At 37.1% G+C, this 23,174-nt stretch overlaps 1 protein-coding gene across 1 annotated transcript; it reads right to left on the bottom strand.

Moving 5' to 3' along the window:
• Nucleotides 1-1,586: 1,586 nt before the first annotated feature.
• On the bottom strand, nucleotides 1,587-19,137 carry LOC132173957 (disease resistance protein At4g27190-like). The gene is made up of 6 exons (XM_059585653.1): nucleotides 16,247-19,137; nucleotides 15,263-15,742; nucleotides 13,239-13,781; nucleotides 12,515-12,991; nucleotides 2,091-2,896; nucleotides 1,587-1,676 (listed from the first exon to the last, which is right to left on the bottom strand). Exons 1-6 carry the CDS (start codon nucleotides 19,025-19,027, stop codon nucleotides 1,670-1,672), a joined length of 5,094 nt encoding a protein of 1,697 aa, XP_059441636.1. The 5' UTR covers nucleotides 19,028-19,137; the 3' UTR covers nucleotides 1,587-1,669.
• Nucleotides 19,138-23,174: the final 4,037 nt, after the last annotated feature.

Raw genomic sequence — 23,174 nt, forward strand, 5'->3', positions numbered from 1 at the left:
AGATTGTGAGCAAGGAGACGAGTTGGAGGGTTGTCGATCTTACAGAGCCAAGGACTTGCAAAGGGTTGTAAGTGTTCCCCGTATCTGTAATATCGGAATATTTTATTATAGTAATTTCCTGGGTTTAACTGTCCCGGTGAGGTTTTACTTTTATAACGATTTCTAAAAGGTTTCCTCTTCGTCACCAAAATCATTGTGTCTAATTGATTTACTGTTTTGATTATTTTGGTGATTGATTGTTTATAAATTACTATCTGTTAATTTCGAATATTGTGTGATATAGACTTACATAGCTTTTTTTCAAAAGCAACACTTTTTGGCCCTACTTTTTCTCCTTTTGCAGGATCGAGGGGCCCGCATGATTGGATTGAATCATCCTCTTCGACTTTGGCCCTATCTTTTTACCCCTCTTTAATTGACTAATCTTAAAAGTACAACAATATTTTCTTTGTTTTAAGAATCTATTACACCATTTTGATAAATTTATGAAGTTAAAATTGACAAAAAAAAAAACTTTGAAGGTATTATCTGTTTTAACACATTAACTCAGGGATTTATCACAAAAATACCTTAAACGATAATTAGCTCATAATCCACTCTAGCGAGATTTTTTATTATTATTTAATTTCAAAATTTAGAAAACATGTTTATTGTACAAACGATGTTTCTCAAATGAAAAACAAAATACCCTTAAAAGAAATGACGGAAACTATATATATATATATATTTGCAACCAACAAATATGATCATTTTTCACAACGATGATGCTGAATGTCAGGGAATCAGATTGGCTACATTTATCCATAAGTTTGCTTCTCTGACAAACTTCAATTTCTTGGGTCAATTTGCTTCTGTGACAGACTCCCTCTCTGATTATTTTGTGTATGAGAGGAGCTTTTACCATATCAAAGTAGTTGATAGTTTTAGATTACAACAATTATTCAAATAATGTGCATGCATGGGTGAACATGTGATCGGGTAAGTCAATTGCAGAAACATTTATGAGGTAATAACCAACCACCAAAATTTCATCATAAATTATCAACTCTTTAACTTTTGACGACAAACAAATTAAACTAAGGCAGCACAAAAGCAAATACTGTAAAATCCGAGATAAATCTAGAGAGGAATAGCAAATAAGTGGCATCACACTGCAAACAAATTGTTTATGAATAAGCTTCTTCCATAATTTCAAACAAAAGACTAAACATAATTTATGATAAAGTTGTACGTATCAAACACCAATGCAAACAAAAGAGTCGTAGAAACCAATAAAACTCCCAACTCCTGCACTGCATGCACTACGCCATCAACGTATGCAGAAATTCAAGTAGACGGCATTTATATTGTCTTGTTGGCACCCGAATTTCATGGAGGAGTGCATCAGACAAAGCCATTGTACATTTTTTTTTTTTTTTTTTTTTCAATTCTTTAAAAACATAGGAAAGCGTACATTCCAGCTGCTGCATATTAGGGATGATCTTTGTCTTCTTGAAAATTCTGAACCTTGCTTGACAAAGCATTTGTACTACTACTTTTGTTCTTTTTTTTTTTTTATTGGTTTTTTTCTTTTTTGGTTTTTTTTTTTTTTTTTCAATTCTTTATAAACATAGAAGAGCCACACTCCAGCTACTGCATATTAAGGATGATCTTTGTCTTCTTCTGAATTCTAAACCCTGCAGACAGAAAACAACCTAACAAATATTAAAAAAACATCAAAAAGTAGAAGCATTGATATCAAATTGAGTATCATCACCCTTGTAATCTCTTTCCCCTTTCTTATTATTTTTTGGTCTCTGAAGTGAGTGAAGTCAAGCTAGCGTCAGCAATTCGGACATACTAACATATTTCTATAACCATAATTTTCCTGTTGTGAGTGCACTCCTGAGTATTGTATGTGATATTTATAAAGTAGAAAAAAAAAATTACTTATTACACTTAAGTGGACTCAAGTCTATTAGACTAAGTTTTTGGGTTAGAGGTGATGTCATAATATATATATATTAATGTACTCTTAGTTATCTAGTGCACGGAAATAATAATCACATGTTATGAAAAATTGGATCTATTGAATATAATGAAATGCTTACCCTTTATCTGAACAACCATTTGACGGTGGAATGCATAGTTTGCTCTCCCAAAGCCAATGTATGGTGGTATTCAGGTCATCCTTCCAATGCCGTTCATCTTCTTTTGTTCCTTGTACTCTTTTTAGCTTTGGTGTGCTCAAGACTCCATCAGTGAAAATCTTCATCTCTTGACATTGACTCACAATCACTTCTTCCAAAGATGGGAACTCGAATGAATAACCTCCTGAGCAAAAGTTTGAAAGTTGTGGCAAGCAATCAAGTTTTAAGCTTGTCAATTTGCTGAAAGTAATCACCTGATCATTCCCTTCACCTCCATCCCCTCTTACAATTTCAGTTATCATCTCACATTCACATACACTCAGTTTTTTGAGTTGCACAAGACTTTTGGCTGTTGAGGATTTAACCAAATTAATCAACCCATGACACTTCAATATTTCAAGCTCTGACAAATTTTGGAAAGATACTGAGGATGGTGCCAAAATTTTCAATTTTCCACATTCAGACACTTCTAGAATTTCCAGATTTTGAACAATTGGGCTAGGTTGGGCGTCTTCTTTCCCAGCATGTTGTTCTTGACCATGAAGTTCTTCATATGGGAATATTTCTTCCCAAAAACTACGATGCAAAACAAGTTTCTCCAGATTGTTTAATCTTTGAACAAAATTAGGTGGACAAACATCTGATTCATTATGATTGCTCGTCAGCTGAAGAACTTTTAGTTTGCAAAACAACTCCTCCAAAAACTGGCCGCTCCATATGGTGTGATAATGCGCCAATGTCAAAGACTCCAAGTTGGGGAAAGTAGCCTATAAACGAATCAAAGCAATAAACAAAAGAAACTTGGAGTTAGTATTTGTTAGAATATATGATAAGATTTGATTTCAGATTTTATTGTATTCAAATATGAATTTATTTGATCTCTTACGTTTTAGGTAATCAGATTTGATTGTTCAAATCTAATACCATATTTGTATTATTCTCGTCTACCATAATTCTCAAAAAAAAAAAAAAAAAAATGCGAATTTTATATTGTAAATCTCATAAGGTGAAAAGAGCAAAACGTAATCCTTTAAGCCTTTAACCTACGGACATTTTTTTTTTTTGATAGGTATCCCATAATTTATTAATCAGGAAGGAACTTTCTCATGTAATACAATCTCTCTAATACATTATGAATAATTAGACCTCCATAGTTGTTCCTCTTCGTGCGACCGAGCAAATCTGGCAACATGGTGTGCCGCCTGGTTGGCCTCTCTTCTCACATGGCTTACCCTCCATTTGGATGACTGGTTCAACAAACTTTTGGAATCTTCCACCAAATGGCCGTACCTAGCTTCCTCTGCAATTTCCTTCACGACCCAGTGCCAACACCACCTCCAAAGCATCTCCTTCCACTCCTATGTTTCAAAAGCCCAGTGTATAGCTTAGCTCAGCAAGTTTCCATGCAGCCAAAGCCTCAACTATGGTGGGGTCGATGATATAGGGTCTGCTGGAACAAAACATTGCCACCACATCTCCTTCATGGTCCCTTGCAATGACTCCCAGCCCCATTTTCTGCGTCTTCTTTGTTGGAAATTGCCTTGAATTAATCAAGCCATGAATCCCACATGGGTCAAATGGTTGGTGGAGTTCACCAATCAAGCCGTCAAAAGAATAGTAAAAGGTTGTTACACCAACCAAGCCGTCGAAGGAATAGTGCATGGTTGTTGCACCAACCATGGACTTTCATGTTTCTCGCCAACCCTTGTGCTCCTATATAAGGAAGGCTGCAGAAGAGAGTAAATTATCTCTGAATCCCTTAGAAGAGATCCCAAGGAAGAGCTTCTTCAATGTAAGGAAGAGAGAAGAGAGCTAGGGAGGGGAAGGGAGGAGAGAGGCAAGAGAGTGAGTGTTTTGTCCTTAATTCAATTATCACTTGTATTGAGATGAGTGTGTGAGGCTTTTCTATGAGAAAAGTGTATTTTGGTGGTATGGACATGTACTGTGAGTTGTAAAAATTTGCTCATAGTAGAACTCTCTTGTTGGTGGACGTAGGCCAGGTTTTGGGCTGAACCACGTAAACTCTTTGTGTACATGTGTGATTGATGTGTGTTCTCATGTGTTTTCTTTCCAAACTTGTCTTTCGCATAAAGGGCTGGGGGAAATTGGTTGCCAATTTATTATCAATTTCCTAACATTCTTACCTAGAGCGGCATCCCAATTAAGCTATGCATTCTTCTTCCGATCGCTTCCACACTATTTTCGCCAGAGCTAGAGCTTGGACCTTGTTGATCTGTCGGATATTTTCTGCATTCTGAAACAAAAACAAGTTGGGCGTTGGCATATCCTTGATAATGGTGGAAGGTGGTCGAAAGTCCCTTCCAAACACCATGGAATTATGTCCCATCCAAACCATCCTGGCTATCGTCCCTATCATCTCCTTTTCTTCCTCCCCCAGTCTATCCGCTAGTTTCTCTAGGATGGCGGGGAACTCTTCCTCGTCGCTGGTGCATTTTTGGATGACTTTTGTACATTTTGATCATTCGTCTCTCGCTGAAACGCAATTCCAAAGCGCATGGGCTACTGTCTCCTTTTCCCTTCCACAAATCGGGCACATATCCTCTGTAATCCCTCATTGGAATAGCTTTTCTTTAGTAGGCAGTATGTTGTTACATGCTTTCCAAAGAAATTTTTTTACCACTCTTGGACCTCGTATATGCCACACTGCCCTCCATAGTTTGGTCATGGACTCATCATTCGAGCAACATCCTTTAGAGCCATCCTCCAATCCCTTAGCTAGGTGGTATGCACTCCGCACTGAAAACTTTCCATTCTTCGTACCAGTCCATATCAACTGGTCCTTCTATCTTCTAAGCAAATTGCCATTTTACAGATGCTGGATACCTCCTTCGTATTAAAAATCTCTTGGATAAGAGGGATGTTCCACCATTATGAATCAACATCCATAAGGGCTGCTGCTTTGGCCTCCTTGTCTAAAACTCGTGTTGGGGATTGAATTTGGTAAGTTGTTGGGGATTGAATCCATCTATCCCCCCAAATGCTAATGGATTCCCATCCCCCACCCGGCGAATTGGACCTTCCTCCAATAGTTTTTTAGCATTCCATATGCTTCTCCATGTGTACGAAAGTCTACTCCCTATTGTGGAATTGAGAAAAGACTCATTAGAAAATTACTTCTCCTTCATAATTTTGGCCACCAAGGAGTTCGGGTTTTGGATAATGCGCCACCCTTGTTTTGCTAGTAGTGCCAAATTGAAGCACTCCAAATCACGAGAGCCCAAACCTCCACACATTTTTGATCAGCCCATCTTCTTTAAACTCATCCATGCCACCTTTAAATCATTCCCCTTATGACTCCACCAAAATTGCAGCATCAAAGTTTATGTCATGGCACAGTGTCTTAGGCAGCTGACAAACACTCATTGTATATGTCGGGATGGCCTGAATGACAACTTTTAACAAAACTTCCTTCCCTACTTGAGAAATGAACTTCTCTTTCCAGCCATTAATTCTCTCCCAAATTCTGCTCTTTACTCTGGAAAAAGAACTAATCTAACTCCTTCCGATAATGGTTGGTAGTCCCAAATATTTCTCGTAACTCTGGGTAGAGCTCACCCGCACAACCGACATACTGTGTTCTTTGGTCTCCCTTTTTGTGTTTCAGCTGAAAAACAAGGACGTCTTGTCCCTATTCAATTTTTGGCCTAAAGCTTGTTCATAGATTTGTAGCACCTCTTGAATCTGAACCCACTCAATAATATTCGCTTTGCAGAAACGAAAACTGTCATCTGCAAAAACAAGATGGTTCAACCTTGTCCCTCCCTTATAGATCGCAAGACCCGTGATCCCTCTGTCTTCTTCCGCCTTACTAAGCAGTGTGCTAAGGCCTTTTGCGCATAGGATGAAAACATAGGGCAAAAGGGGGCCCCCTTGCCTAATTCCCCGAGTAGGGATGATGTTACCATGCGGTTATCCATTAATCAACATCAAGAAAGATACTGTGCGCACACATGTCATTACCAAATGCACCCATCGGTTCGCAAATCCAATTTTCCACATAATGGCCTCTAAAAAGTCTCATTCCACCCTTTCGTAAGCCTTTCTCAAGTCTAGTTTTAAATCCGTAAAACACCCTTTGGGTTTCATCTATCCATTGCATGGAGAGCTTCGAACGCCACTAAAATATTATCTATGATAAGTCGTCCCGGAATGAAAGCACTCTGACTAGGAGAGATGATAAGAGGTAGCACCTTCTGGAGTTTGTTAGCCAGGACCTTGGCTTTTAATTTATAGAGGACATTACATAAACTGATAGACCGAAAATTTGTGATCTGCGTGGGACTCTTTCTTCAGAATAAGAGCTCTATATGTGGCATTAATGGATTTATCAAAAACATCATTGTTGAGAAAAACAAGAACAACCTTACTTACCTCCATTTTGACAGTTGCCTATGATCGTTGATAAAAACAGGAGGAGAAACTGTTCAGACTCGGAGATTTAAAGGGGGTGCATTTGGTTGAGAGTTACTTCAACCTCCACCATGGTGAACTCCCTAAGCAAAGATGAATTCATCTCCTCCGTAACCCTCCCATTCAAACCCTGTAGACATTCGCCGATACCATTGGTAGCCCCGGCCGAAAAATGTTGTTGGTAAAAACTACTAAAAGCCTCTCCAATTTCCTTCGGCTTTTTCCCCATGTTTTCCCCCTCTCATCTTTTTTTTCTCCCGGATCTGGTTAATTTTCCTTCTTTGAGCAGCCCATGCATGGAAAAAAGGTGTGTTCTGATCTTCTTGAAGATACTAGTTTTGTTTTGCCCGTTGCTTCCACCTTATATCGTCTTGCTCCAAAATAGCTTATATTTCCTCTTATAGCTTTTTAATGGAATCCCACATGGCTGGTCCTTCGTCTCTCTGCAGGATTTCGAGTTTCTTCTCTTTTAAATCATGTTCTACATGGCCAAATTTTCGCCAATGCCAACTTGAAAGCCGACATTGACAATTCTCAAGGTTAAGATACGCCGTGTGCATTGGATTGTCGCCTAGAAACCCTTCCTCCCATGCCTCCTGGACTACCTTATTGTAGTCATTGTCAACCTTCCAACTAGCCTCCACTTTGAAACCTCTTTTAAATTGCACCTCGTCTGCATCATTGGTAGCTGCCTCTAGTAATATTGGCTTATGGTCTGAAGAAACCGCAGCCAATACGTGGACTACAGTCTGTGGATTATTGCCTAGAAACCCTTACTCCCACGCCTCCTGGACCATTGTAGTCATCGTCCACCATCCAGCTAGACTCCACTTTGAAACCTCTTTTAAACTGCACCTTGTCCGCATCATTGGTAGCTGCCTCTAGTAATATTGGCTTATGGTCTAAAGAAACCGCGGCCAATACATGGACTATAGTCTGTGGAAAGATACCACACCACTCCCCATTTGTGACGGCCCTGTCCAACCTTTCTTTTGTGGAAGAGCCATCCGTACAACAATTGGTCCAAGTGAACTTCGACCCCTTGAAGCCTATGTCACTGAGTTTACATTCTTTCAACACATCCCGGGATATGTCCATCTGAGATTCCCGTCGCAAAGCTCCACCAGATTTTTCTAATTGTGCTGTGATCTCATTGAAATCACCTATGCATAGCCAAGGCATAGGATTGAAACACTTCAGAAAAAGACAGCAGTGCACATGACTCATGCCTTTGGTCCAGTCTGGATGTCCATAAAAACAGGTGAGTTTCCATAAACCTCTATCCATCCCCTTGTTCTTCAGTACTATTACGTTTATGTGTCTCCTTGAAAAATTTTGAATTTCAAGGTCTTCTTCCTCCTCCCAAAACACTGTCAAACCTTCACTTTGACCCACAGGATTGACCGCAAAGCCCCTGTGTAACCCAACTTCACAAGTAAACCTTCTATCCTTTGTTTTCCGCTCTTTGTTTCCATCAAAAACAAAAACCTCGGGTGCTTTTTCTTTTCCATTTTGCTAAGGTCTCGAATTGCACGAGGGTTCCCAAGCCCCCGGCAATTCCAACTTCAGAGAATTATTGCTGTTGGCAGGACTGTGAACCAGCCTCGGCCACTACTTCTATCAGTCCTCCCTGTTGTGTCCCCACTATATTCCTTTTTTTCTTCCCCTTTGGTTCTGCCCCCTCCACAACAACGGTCTTTTTCTGTTTTCCACCTAAAGTAGCCTTCGTGTTTTTCTGGTTCCCCTCTTCAATACCTTTACGTGCTTGACGTTTCTAATGTTTCAGATTTGACCTCCAAGTGCTTCCCCAAACAACCTCCTTCGGACCAATTCCTCTCTGCTCTGCTCTTACTTCTATTGCATGAGGAATGCAGAGCAGACCTAATTCCACGTCCATACGGGTAAGTTCTTTTTCTCCATAGTCCAGGCCCACTTCTTCTCTATTGAATTTTTGAATTTCAGCTTCAAAGCTCCTTACCTACAACATCTCTTCCTTTGTTGGCCCATTTTGTGATCCCTCATTAACCTCCCCATGGCCCACGCATCCTTTGGTTTGAATCTTAGCCCCATGTGTTTTTGGCAAAAGATCCACGTGCTACCCTTCTTCAATACTTTACGTTACTAAGTCAGTCCTATGAGAGTTAATACCTACCTTCTATAACTTTCCTCAAACTCCTTCCTGCGCTTGTCATTAATCTCCCCCGATATATATTGGGATCCATTATGAGCAAGAATCCCGCGCGCTTCCCCCATAATTGGATCCTGAATCTTCGTTGCCCCCTCCTACGCTGGTATGCCCGGATTTTTGGTGATTTTCGTGATTTCTGGGACTTGTTCTTCTGAATTGTCTGTTGGACAAATGTTCTCCATCCGCCGTCCAGGATTCATCTTTAGAGAAATCTCACCCGCCATCTCCCAGCACCGAAAAAACTTTACGTTTTGGAGCCTCAGCCCTAAGCCATACTCCTCATTGTTTTTCCTCCCCCTCAATACTCATTCTAAACTGGGAAACCTTAGGACAACCGGTTCTCCCGTGAACAATCCTTCCACACTTGAAACAAAATAGTGGTAGCTTTTCGTACTGGAATTGGACCCGGAAGGACTTTCCCCCTACGTTCAATGCTCTCCCCCACTCTAGTCGTTTGGTCAAATCGTTACCACTCGTATCCTGAAACATCTCCCCCAACCAGCCCCCTCACCAGCCATGTCCACATCTTTGAGATCTCCCAGGGATTCTCTGATTTTTATTCCAATTCCCTAGTCATGCAGAGCAGTGGCATGTCATGCACCTAAACCCAGATGGGGGATTTTGAAAATACCATTTAAGAGGGCTAACATTGTCCCCCAAATTCATTAAGCACAAGTATCTGCCTATCAAACGACCATAGTCTCCCCATGAGCACCCTCCTCTTGTCATCCTCCTCTGTAAATTCAAATAGCCACATATTATCTTGCAACTCCTTGAACACCACTGTGCCAACCGTATGCCATAGCCAAGATAAGACAGTTTTGAAAGCCTCATAGTTTATTGCTTTTTCAGCCTCAATACGACCAATCAAGCACCGTGAACCAATCTCTCTCCCTTCTGCTATTTCTCCTTTAGTAATGGAGATGCCTTCTTTCTCCCCTTCTTACTATACAATCGTTCCAGCTCCGCCGCCATCTTACCTTCTTCCCCTTTGCCCGAACCAGCCAAGCCCTCCTGCACCCACATCCATCAACCGGATAAAGGACAAAACCCTAATCTCTGGAGACTTTGGATAGAGAAACCTAGAGAGACGACTATACAAAATTTTAACCTACGGACATAAGTCATATGTTTCTTTATTTTCTTCCCTCTCTAAACTTCATTTCATTATAGTTTTCTTTAGTATTCATTCCCCTCAAGAAGTTTGATTAATCAATCGAATTTATTGTGGGGACTAGGAAATGAATTGTAGAAACATGTTACACGAATATACCTTAATGAAAAAAAAACTTAAATGAAAGTATATATTAAAGAGAAATACTATAACTATTTTCTGTGATATGATTTGATATTCCATTAACTGCGATGTCTTAAAAGTCTTTCATGATCTGAGAAGTCCAACCCACTAATAAACCAAAGCAGCAGCATCAACCAAAGATCCATCAATCAAAACAGCATCAACCACCCAAATCTGAAAAAATAATTTATGTTCCTAACATACATCATCCTAAACTTCAGTACTACACCTAACCCAGTAGTCAAAAGTACCCAACAACTTCACATATCATGATCGACACCGAAATTCAAATCTCAAATCAAAATTTACAATGTGGAACTAAAGTTTTAGATGTCACAATGTCTCTCCCATTCAAATCCCTAACATCCTCGTCGGGGCCCAAGCCATGAAGTGCCTCAATGGCACATACACGATATTACTAGGTTGCTTTTATATCATTTATAATGATCCATGAAAAACCTCCACTAGCCATTTCTAGGCTATTACTCCAAAATGACTAATCAAGCTATAATTGGAATTTCCTAAAATCACTTATAAAGTCCAATCTTACCAAATAAAGAACCAATGTGAGACTTAGCACCTATAACTAAATTTCTAATCCACTCAATCAATATGGGTAAGAGAAAACCTTGCATTCGAACGTAGTGTAAAACCCCCACTTTACAGCACCCAATAAACTAACACATAACACAAAAATATTACATAGGATATACATGAAACACACGGGATCATCTCATGTAAAACCCATTAAAAATATTTGATCTCATCTTCATGATTGCTGCCAGTATTGTCTAACGCCAGCGATGATGGGAGGAGGCGGGAAAGGTTGACACTAGCGATGATGGGGAGGAAGCGAGAGAGGTTGATGCTAGCGATGATGGGGAAGAAGCGGGAGAGGTCGCAGTGACCCGTGTGGGTTTCTAGCTGTGACCCACGTGGATCTGGCCAGACCCTGGCACTAGGTCGCAGTGACCCAAGCGGGTCGCGACCAGATCCTCATGGGTTTGCTGACCCACGCTGGGTCGCGGCCAGACCCAGCCGTGGGTCAAGGCATGACCCACATGGGTCAAGGCCAAACCCACGGCGGGTCTTTGGCCGAGACTCGCGCCATGGATTCCGACAGTGCCTCCATATTCCAATGGCGGCGTTTGAGGGGTGGGGTGGTTCATGGGTTAAAGGGTTAGAAGGTGATGTAATCTGGTGTTTTAATCTTAGTATATTTTGGTGTGTTTAAGTGAGGTGTCAAATGCTTATTGGAGGCTGCAAAAATGGGGTTTTAAGGATGGACCTAATAGTAGGGGCTCTCTTTTATCTTCTTATTGTGGGACTAACTTTCTAAGATGTCATAACAAACATGTGTGGAGCTGACTTTTTAATTCAAAAAAATATATATATGTTAAGGTTGTTGTGTGGCCACTCCTATGAAGAAGATAAGTGGCTATATAGCCACCTGATCTGGTTAAGGTGGCCATACAGCTACGTACCCATAGGCTGTTGTGGTGGTTGTGCGATGCAAAGGTGTTTGCATGGCAATCCTTATTTAGTCGAAGTAGTTGCGACCACCCTTGGGTAGTAATAATGGCTGTCTGGCCACCCCTAACCAAGACGAAGATAATTGCGCCCCTCACCTCCAATGGAGGTGGTTGTGCTCCTATTGTAAAAAGATATGCCACTACATAAGATTTCAGAAGGTACTAAAACAAGACTTGGAGGATTAAAAGAACTAGAAATATTTAGCAAATTTGATTAGTTTGCCAAAGAAAATTTTGATGAAACCAAAGTTGATGTAAATTTATAGATTCTCTAATAAATTCTTAAATTTTGAATTCCACTTACACTTACCATATTTATTCGAACAAATATTGGTTTGGTATATTTAAATCCTATAATACTAGTATTCTTCTAATGGCCAATGACACTATATGTAAGGCTACTGAAATAGGTACCATAAAAGTGCTTATATTTAATGGGATTTAATGACACTTGTGTTAAATATATTCAAGACCTTAGAAAAAAAAAATCTAATATCTTTAGACGCATTGGATTCGTTAGATTCTGAATATTCTGCGAAAGGTGGCATTATGAAAATAATTAAAGATGCATTGATTATAGTTAATTGTCACAAAATTGACAATTTATATAAGCTGCTTCCAAAACTAGTTAGGGTATCTACTCCAGTGTTCAGGAAAAAAAAAAAAAAAAAAAGGTATCTACTCTAGTAGAATCATGTTTAAAATCATACCAAAGAGATAAGCCATATCACACTTCTAGGTGGCTTAGCTTCTTTTTCCTTTTTATGATTTTTTTTTTCCTGTTCATTTCCTTTGTTATGATATATATATATATTTGTCTCGGACATAAAATTCTAGATAGCACAATGAAAATTAAGTTCAATTAATTTAAAAACCATATCAATTCTACACTTCGGCTTGAATGTGGACATCTTATGAGATTAGTTAAGGCTCTTACCTCATCAACCAAGAAAAGGGGTTGTTTAATGGAGATCTCAACTTCGCTCTCTTGAAGTGTTTCTTCAAAGCTCAAAAGTTCAGAAGTAAATAGGTCGACTTTTTGGCATCCTTCCACCGTTAATGTTTTTAGCAATGGCCATTCTGAAGCATGCTTTCCAGGGTAAAACCACTTGAGTCTTGGTAGGTGTTCAAGACGTAGATGAGTTATTTGAGGGAACACAAACCTAGCTATCGCTTCCGCTCCTTTTTCCCTAGCAACAATTTCTTCCACCCCACAATTAGCTACGACAAGTGTCTCAAGACTCTGGAATCTTGTCAGCATATTAGAGTGAAAGATGTTCAAGAGATTTTCACAAAATTCAACTTTTATAAATTGAAGCTTGCAAAAGGAATCTATTGTGAATTGGTTCTTCCATATGATTTTCAAGCAATCCACGTGGGAGATTACCAATCGTTCCAAACTGTGAAAGGCAACCTGTAGGGTTCGTCTCGTATGTTAATTGCATAGCTAAACAACTCACATACTGGAAGATAAGATATATATATATATATGCATAGCTAAACAACTCACATACTGGAAGATAAGATATATATATATATATATATATATATATATATATATATATATATATATATATGAAGTAAAGGTGAAAATTTTTAAAATTTAGAATCTAAAAGGTGTAAAGCTGAAAGAGGTGGATGATAAAAAATTAAAAAATTACCTCTTCATTGAAGAAAGGATGCATAACAGAATGAAGACTCTCCTCTGCATTCATTTCCTTGAGTTCTTTGCTGATCATCATGCCTGAACTGAGAGGTTTGGATATGAATGTCTCTAATTTAGGGCAATGTTCTATCCCCAATTTCTTTAAGGATGGAAATTCGATGTTATGTCCTACACAGAATCTTTTGAGGATTGGAAGTTTTTTTAGAAACAGGCACTCTAGTTGAGGAAACAACACTTCTGCCTCTTGAGTTATTTCTTCTACTACTCCTAATTCTTCTGTGACTAGTATCTCTTCCAAATCCTCACATTCCAGGACGTGAAGATGTTTGAGTTGCACCATAAATCTAGCTGCAGAAAATGACAATATATATTTTATGTTACCCGAGCCCTCCACCTCCAAGTATGTCAAATTTTCAAATCTCGACGTTGCTTGCATGTTTCTTAATCTACAAACGGAACATGCCGGATTTTGGTTCTGCTCTATCTCTGCCAAGTTAACTGATGACAACTTCAATGTATCCAAGATGGGGAACATAACCTGCAGCGTCAGTTAATACTTTATCCCTCAACAACCTAAAAAATGCACAAACTAGGGTATGCATATTCTTCTTCTTTCATTTGACAAAAGGACATAGCATGCTATGAGAGAAAAGAGTCAACAAAAATATGCATTCATTCGGATACCACACTATGACTGCAGCACATGTTTTGTTCTTGATTATTATTATTGTTCGTAAGCATTCTTGAGTTTTATTCGGTGGTTTATCAAGAGTAGAAAAGATGTTAAATTAAGAGGGGAGGAGGGAGATCTTTGATAGCAAGATGGCAACATACAATACATGCATGTCATTGTTACTGAATGTAACAATCCGTAACAACATATTGTCCTTGCTAAGGGACAACGATTGTCGACAACTTATTTTCTTCTTGTTAAAATGTGTTTTTAACAAAGTTTGTTATTCACGACCGATGGAAGACAAGCTTTCCACAATAATCTGGCAACTTCTTGTTGCTAAAAACTTTAAACGACAACTATTTTCGTTGCTAAAAGTCAATTTTGTTGTAGTATTTATCTTGTACTTTGCAACAACTACGTAGGGCCATAATGTGGAGTTCAACAGGATAAGCAAACGAATGGCATACAAAATGCCTTTGCACACACTGTTAAACATCATATCACAGCCCTCCAAGAGGACACAGCCATGCAGATCAAATCTTCTCAAGAGCTAGCATGCACAAATCCCACTCATCAAGACAAAGATCCTGTGGCTGCCAAGCATCCCATTGATTGTATATCTCCAGCAGTCAATGAAGCAGATGAAGGAAAGGATATTGAAGAATCCAGAGATATGCAAATATACTCTCACTAAGGAAAGAATTTCATGTGTATAGGATCTCTCATGTAATCACATATTCGTATGAGATTGTAATAGTATCACTGTAATTTATTTTTGCTTAGAATAGTTGATTCTTTCCCTTTACTTATTATGTAAACAGAGTACATATACTCTTCTTGTACCATTGTTACGATCATCGAATATAAGAGTAATTCCTTAGCTCAAAATTCAATTGCTTTCAAATTATTTTACACACAACAGTCATTTCATAACCATTTGGACACAATCAAGTAGCTACATCATCACAACTGAAAAAATTATCTTAAAACATGAAGTAGGAACAATATTTTTATTAATAAATTAGGTTATTAATATAGGTCTGGTCTTAACTGTATCAATTATTTAACTCTAAGTTCGTAACAGTGCTATATGTACGTTCTACGAACTGATATAGCTATACATAAAGTTGTCATGCTAGTTGTTTTAAAGTATAATTGTAAATTTGAATTCTGTCTATTGCTCACTCACTAGTCACCACCTCAAGACACGACAAGTTTTAAGCAACAATATTTAGCATGCAAACTCAATAGTCATTTAGAGTTTTATTAAAAATATTTAGTCGAATAATGGGGTGTTTAAATAAGTCTAATATTATTTTCTTTAATTAATTAAATACATTTACCTCTTCATTGAAGAAAGATTGCATAATAGAATGAGGCCTCTCCTCTGCATTCATTTCCTTGAGTTCTTTGTTGACTGTCATGCTTGACCTGACAGGTTTGAAGATGAATGTCTTTAATTTAGGGCAACATTCTATCTTCAAGCTCTTTAAGGATGGAAATTCGATGTTACTTCCTACGCAGAATCTTTCGAGGCTCGGAAGCTTTTTTAAAAACAAGCATTCTAGTCGAGAAAAGAGCACCTCTGTCTTTGGAGTTATTTCTTCTACCACTAATTCTTCTGTGAATAGTATCTCTTCCACAAGCTCACATTCCAGTACATGTAGATGTCTGAGTTGCACCATAAATCTAGCAGTAGAGAATGACAGTATATATTTTATGTTACTCGAGCCCTGCACCTCTAAGTATGACAAATTTTCAAATCTCGACGTTGCTTGCGCGATTGCTAATCTGCAAGAGGACCTTGCGATGGGGAACACAACCTGCAACTAGAAAGGGTTATTTCTTCTTTTCAACAACCTATAAGATGCACTAGCTAGGGTACGCATAATTGTATTCGTGCATTCTTTGGGCGAGTATAAGGTCATGTTTTTGTCGCATATGCCATTCACTTCAATTAACTATGGTAAGGAATTATCACTATTCCAATGATTCTAAAACATCAGGATTAATATTGCTACAATTGGAAAGATACAATTACGTTGTAGTGAAGTTGGGAGGTGTAAAGTGTAGTGAGGTTGCAAGAAAAAAAAAAAAAAAAAAAAAAAAAAAAAAAAAGGAAAAGAAAAGTTCCATTCAGCTAATATAACCAACAATATATATATATATATATACACACACAATAGTTTGGAGCAATTCTCCTTCCTTTCACATAAATGGTGAGCAACAATACTCCTTCCATTCACAGAGTTCTCAACACATGCATCTATATTTAGCTTGTGCCAATTGTGTGGAATCATTATTTGATGAATCGTACTGTAATATACCTGTTCGTGTAGAATTGGCATGTGAAAATCAAACTTTCCATCCGAAATGATTTCTCTAGGATCAGTTATGAATGGCTTTTGTGTGCTCAAGAAGCTTATGAGCTCTGGAAGATGCTTTAGTGCCAAGCGACGCAGTTGAGGGAACAAGAATGCATCTGTGTCTTCTATACTGCCTTCTTCTCTCATGACTATTGCGCCCATAATGCTGCATTCTCTTACCTCCAATTCTTCGAGTTGTTTAAGGCCCCAAGCCATGGATGATGAGAAAACAAATTTCAATTTATCACAATGCTGCACTTTTACAATTCTCAAGTTACGGAAGGATGTAAATGGAAGTTGGCCATGACATATTTCTTCCAAGCTCATCATGTTTTCAAGAAAAAATGTCTCCAAGGCAGGAAAGGCAACAACCGAAATCCTTAAGTTAATGATATATTTAATCTCTTGATTGTTTTGGATATGGAGATGCTTCAGTTGTTGGAAACCTCCTCTATCTAATTCGTTTAGAAGACTCTTAACACCCTTTAACTCATCTAGATAAAGAGCTTCAGTTCTCTTCAGTAGCATTTTAATCTCAACCTCTGATTGAAAGGTCGTATTTAACTTGAGTTTTAATGTTTTTGAGGCTTCACGCTTCTTAGAAGAGTCCCAGACATAATCTCCTATAGATATTGCATATCTTTCTAACTTTTCAAATGAAAGATCTTTAGGCAGATTTCTGACATCTGTAATGTGTATCTCTAAAGTGATCAACTGTGACAAATCTTTCAGCTCAGCAAGGCTTGCATTATTTCTTTCAAAATTGGGTCCTTCGGTCTCCCATTGAACAAAACTGTTTCCCATGTACAACTCTTCTAATTCAACCAAGCTTGATAGCACATTAGGTGGAACCACTTCAAGTTTGGAACAATTGCTCAGATCTAGCAACCGTAAATGAGTTAACAATCCTATTTCTCTGGGTAATTGTGACAAGTTAGAACTGAATAGGCTAAGAACTACTAAATTCCTGAGCTCTCCAATTATAGCTATGTCTTCCAACACACATTGATCCAGGCACAATGTTTGCAGGTTTCCAAGGAGACTAAGTGATGAAGGAAGTGATGGAAGTTTCATTTTAGTCAAATCCAAAACTTGGACCTTTCCCATCCCTTTAAAGAAAGTCTCTGGGATTTGCAAGGATTGATCCCTACCATACACATAAAAATATCTTAAATCTGGACATTCCATTTCGTTAGGAAGTTCATGGATATCTCCACCACGAATAGAGAATGTCTTGCATCTTTTGAGTGCATCTACATCTGGCCATTTTTTTAGCCCACTATTTTCTCTCACTACAAACATATTATGATCCCTTGACGCTATAAATGTCGCAACATCACGAACAACATCATGCATATGACAATGGTCAGAACCATGGGGACAATCTAGCAACAGACAAGAGTCTTTCAAATTACGAACGTGGCTATCTAATCTGTTTCTGGCTTCTTCTAAAGTAGTAATGCCATGAAATGAACCCAAACCATAACAATATTTCAACAAGTCCAGATAATTAATGGTGTAACTCATTTCAGCACAAAGCAAAAATAAATGTTGAACCTCCTCATTTTCAAGATGACTATAACTCAGCTCTATAGAAGAATATATAATTGACTGCATTCTTGTGAGGTGTCCAGGAGCGGGTCTTCTTAGCTGCTCCAGGGCATTCTTCCATTCACTTATTCTCTTGTTTTTTAATGCCTTAGAAACTGTTACAAGTGCAATAGGCAGACCTGCACACTCCTTAGCTACCTCAGTTGCTGTACATCGCAAATGAGGATCTTTAACACAATCACCCGCCTTTATTGCAAACAAATTCCATGCTTCATTTTCGGGTAATTCTTCCAGCCCAAAATCCTTCTGGGTGCCCATTTCGCAAGATAATAGATTTTTATCTCTAGATGTCAGCACCACTTTGCATTCCGTAGTAGAAATTCCTATTTTCTCCAAATCCAATTTCATCCATATATCATCTAGGATAACAAGTGTCTTCTTATGTTTTGTTAATCTCTGCCTCAAACGATATGCTCTTCCTATTTCAGTCTCCGCATCAAGCTTTAGATCTAGCATGTCGGCGATTTCTCCTTGAATTCGTCTAGTATCTGGGTTCTGCGTCACATATGCCATGGCCACCTCATCGAATAACATTTTTTCCTTGGCTTGCCTGGCAACTTCTCTCACCAGTGTAGTCTTTCCCGCACCAGCCATCCCCCACAGGCCGATCACGTTGGTATTAGCATCTCCCAATGCCTCCATAAGTCCCTTGTCAGTTGACATTCTTGAAACAAAGTCCATATAATCCATTTGTCTCCTAGACACCTCCCCCTCTAGAGCAGGACGGTAGGAAACTTTTTCAAATTTGTCATTTTCCAGTACGTGATCAATAAGTTGCACCATCTTCTTTGCTTTCCGACTTAGCTGATGCCGCAGCTTCAAGTTCAGGCATGCCCCATTAGAACACCTCGGCTGCGCTCTTTCTTCAACTGGAACAATTTCTCTGGCCTCTTCAATAGTTTCATCCGCCTTTGTCAACCACGTTGTAACAAGAGCTTCAATTTCTTCACCATTTCTTCTAGCAGAATCAACGGAATGTTGCACGCTATCTCTTCTGGACTGCAACGTCTGTAACTTGTCCTCCATAGTCTTAATGTTGTTGTCGTAGTCAAATGAATAACATAGCCATTGTCCAATTGGTGCAACCAATAACTCGGCAATTTTTGTTACAACTGCACTTAAAACCTCCATTCTTGTTTCAATTTTTTTTTCCCCTTTTCCTTCTCCTTTCTTTTTTTTTTCTTTTTTTTTTTTTTTTTTTTTTTTTTTTTTTTTTTTTTTTTTTTTTTTTTTTTGGCTTTTTTTTCGGTTCAAGTAATGGAAATCTAAAAACCAAGAAAAAGACAACTAGAAACTGCAATGAGAATAATTACTTTAATCATATCATCTTAATCAAACAACTTGTATAGTAGTAGGACTTTCATTTCAAACCTGCGTATCTTGAATCTTCACATCATATTGGAAAAGTAGAACATGGAACAAAACCTGAGTTTCACACCTGCATTAATTACTTCATCAGCCCTCCGGTTAAGAGTCATTATGAATATTCAAAGTGTTTAAATTGGAAACGGGAGGTGGTAATTAAAAATATTAAAATTTCAATATATGAAAGAAATTGTGATCTTTTTCGTTTTAGTCCAAAACACAAATCAAACTCATACAAGATTCAGCAATTATAGGGATAGATGCATGGATAAGATTGTGTAACAAGTGGCCAATAATTGTATGTGCTTTTATATATATATATATATATATATAAAAGCAATTGACGCGGGGTATATTGCATAAAATTGAAAGTTTAGAAAATAAAATTAATAGTTTTTAAAATTTAGAATGTATTCTCAAAATACATAATAATTTAGAGATTTTTTTTGAAGTTTTCTTTTTTTCTTTTGATATTATTTGTGTTTTGGGGTGTAGTAGTAAGCCCAAAGTTAAAACCAAGAGAAAATAACAAAAACAAAGTGGCTAAAACAATGAATTTCACTGCTCGAAACTGGAAAAAATGATTCTCTTAATTTTAAATAAAACAAATAGTATCCAATTAATATATTTTAGAAGAGTCATGATTCATATCACGTCAGGTGTGCATGAACAGTCATGCACGCCCGACTAAATTTTTTTTTTTTTCTAATTAAAATATTAAAATATTATATTTTAATATTTTAAAATATTAAATCAATCGAGCGTGCATAGCTGGCTGGCGTGATGTTTGTCATCACTCATTTTAGAATGATAAAATTGTCTAAGGTATGGACAACTGGTGGAAGATTCTCGCATGGTCTTAAACTCTTTTTCTGGTTGGCAGATTCATCGTATTAGTATAGTAGCCAATAATTTTACTTTGTCTTGAGTGGGTTCACAGAAAAAGAACTTTATTAAAGGAAGACTTTTTGTAAATACAAAGACTTTTTGGTCCTACTTCTTCTACTTTGTATAGTCGACTGGCCTGCATGATTGAACATCCTCTTCCCTTTGGCCCCACCTTTTCACTCTCTTCAAATCATATAATTGTTAAGAAACCAAACAAATTAATTCAAAAAAAATTTCAAACTAACATGATAAGAGTTTTAAATTAAAAAAATTCAATTATCTCTCTCTATTTTGCCACTCATGGCCTGTCACTTCAGTTTAAAAGTTTTTTTAGGTTCATTTATTTAACTCCCTAACATTTTCCTTTAATTGACTAATCTTAAAAGTGGCCAATAATTGTATGTCCTTATATATATATATATATATATATATATATATAGTTTTCTTATGGACAGATATTTGTCATATGATTTTGGAAAAAAATCAAAGCGCAAAATTAGCAATAAACAAAAAAAATTACATTCTAAATTAAGTCTTAAGGTAGGGATAGGAGGATCAAGTTCGACAAAAGAGTGTTGATATTGAAACAAAATTATTCTCATCTTTTAAAATTAAAACATTTTCGTTTCAATTTTTTTTGCTAACAGACTTCGGTCCTCACAAAACTTTTTAAAATCTCTGAAATTCTAACAATTTTTTCTAAATTTTATGGTTTTTTATGAGTACGACCCTTAAAATTTACTTCATATCTATAACGATTTTCACTTTTAATTTTGTCCTCCCTCGTCTCAAATCCTGATTTCATCCCTGCTCGGGACAAACATTTTTTTCTAAAATTAATTCAGAAAAAGTGCTACTCAAAAACAAAAAACAAAAGCAAAGCAAAGACATGGTGAGTAGAATCACGTACCTCTGTTTTACTTTTACCCCTGTCTTGAGAGTGAAGAGCAGAGATGGTCTCTATACGAAAGAGTGAATATTAAATCCAAGATCAGAGTTTGGTAGAGAAACTTTAGAGTGTAGCAGAGAGTGAAAACTGTGAACAATGAAACACGGAGGAAAAAGAACATCAGCCCATCAAGAACATCATGGAGGAAAAAAAAAACATAAACATATGGACAAAAGAAGCAGACATAATGGAGAAATTATGACCCACCAAAACATCATTATATCATTTAGTAGCGGAACCAGATAATTATTACTGTAAGGGGCCAACAAAAAATATGATAAACATAATTTGAAATAAAAATTGTGTAATTTATCACACAACATATGTATCACAAAAAAGATATCTGTGAAAGTTCATAGATATGTGCTAAAATTGGTATATTAGAAATGTAACATGTCGGCACTAGTACAAAAAAAGTAATACAAAAAGTGTCTAGAACTGCACTTTATGGTCTTTTAGAGAAACAAAATCATCAAATATCAAATCTAAATTGAAGCCCTCAACAATTTTTCTTTCAATATAGAGAACTAAACTGTTTGAAATAAAATCATCCTCCATTTTATTGCGAAGTCTTGTTTTAACAATTTTCATAACTGAAAATGCTCGTTCGATAGTCACTGTAGATACTGGAAGAGTAAAAACAAAACGAATCAATCTATCAATAAGATAGTATGTCTTTGATTTTTCTGTCATTGCCAATCCTTGACATAATTCTATAATTGAAGACAATTTTTGTAATGTTGGATCATTAAGTACATCAAATTCAAAATACATTAACTGATATCTCAAATTAATTTTCTCCTCCTCAAAAAAATCAAGAGAATAATACTTCTTTGCAAGACTACACATATCGTCAATTTTAAAGGATTTATAAGCACCTTTGGATCCAAAGCTGAGTTAAGTGTCAAAAGTTCCATCGTCTTTTCACTAAACCTACTATCGTGCTCTTGCAATTAAAAGTTTATAGTAGCATTGAATATGTGAAAATGATAATAATGTTCCACTGTAATGTGATTCCTATTATTATGACATCAACCTTAATATATCGAACACTCAAATCTAGAATGTCAATTTCAAGCCTGTCTTATTTCATCACGTTGATTGACTGGATAATCTCACATTGGAGGACATAATCCTGAATCTCGTTCTATAGAAGCAACATCAACTTTGTTAGCATTAAGTGGGAAAGATTTAAAATGAATATCTTGGGTTTCCACAATTAGAGATTTAGAATGATGTTCTTCATCTTCAACCCTTGGAGATTTAAGATGACAGTTTTTGAGATTTGAAGTTTCGGTATTAAAATTCAACGGTGTATTACTTTCTGAAATGCTAGCATATTTTCTTTTGAAGAATAAATCGATAGTCTTAAACTTTGACATAATTCATGAACCTAAATTTTCAGGTTAAATTATAACCCCATAAGAGTTAATCAACGTTTATAAACAGCAACATAAGTAATCATATATATAATATTTTGAATAGAAATAATCATATATGGCTTAAATGCTCAATTTTTTTCTTTATTTACGAACACTTTTTTTTTTTGTTGTTGGAAAAAACAAGGTGGCAAAAGAATTAGGAATAGCTGAATACTATAAAAGAGAAGAAAAAACAAATACCAGTAAAAACGCCACCTAGTATTGCCTCTTTGCAAAGCTTCGTCCAAATCTCAAGAAGAATATGAACTAACGGGTAACCTGTGTAGAGACAACAATTAGAGCTCTGTTTTGAATAAAATTGCACTACAAACTCATTAAATTTTGGCATCAAGGCCAATGATAGACCCATAAAGCTATTAATTAAGTAGCGGAAATATAATCCAAGTGAGGTTCTATTGAGAGAATCTTAGTAAAGAAGTCTTATTCGAGGTCTAAATTGAAGTAAGAGCACAAGTCCAATTTTAGCTCTCAGAAATCCCAAATCGAGATAAGATCTATTTCAAGTCTACTTTAACTCTTCAGCCTATAAATTAGCCCGTACACAAGCTACAAAGATATCTTCTCGTACTCTCAGGCTCTCTTTATACTCAAGAATACAGAATAGAGCTTAATTATTTTACATTGGGCAAACTGA

This window comes from Corylus avellana, chromosome ca1 (genome assembly GCF_901000735.1).
Source record: "Corylus avellana chromosome ca1, CavTom2PMs-1.0".
Taxonomy (NCBI): Eukaryota; Viridiplantae; Streptophyta; class Magnoliopsida; order Fagales; family Betulaceae; genus Corylus; species Corylus avellana.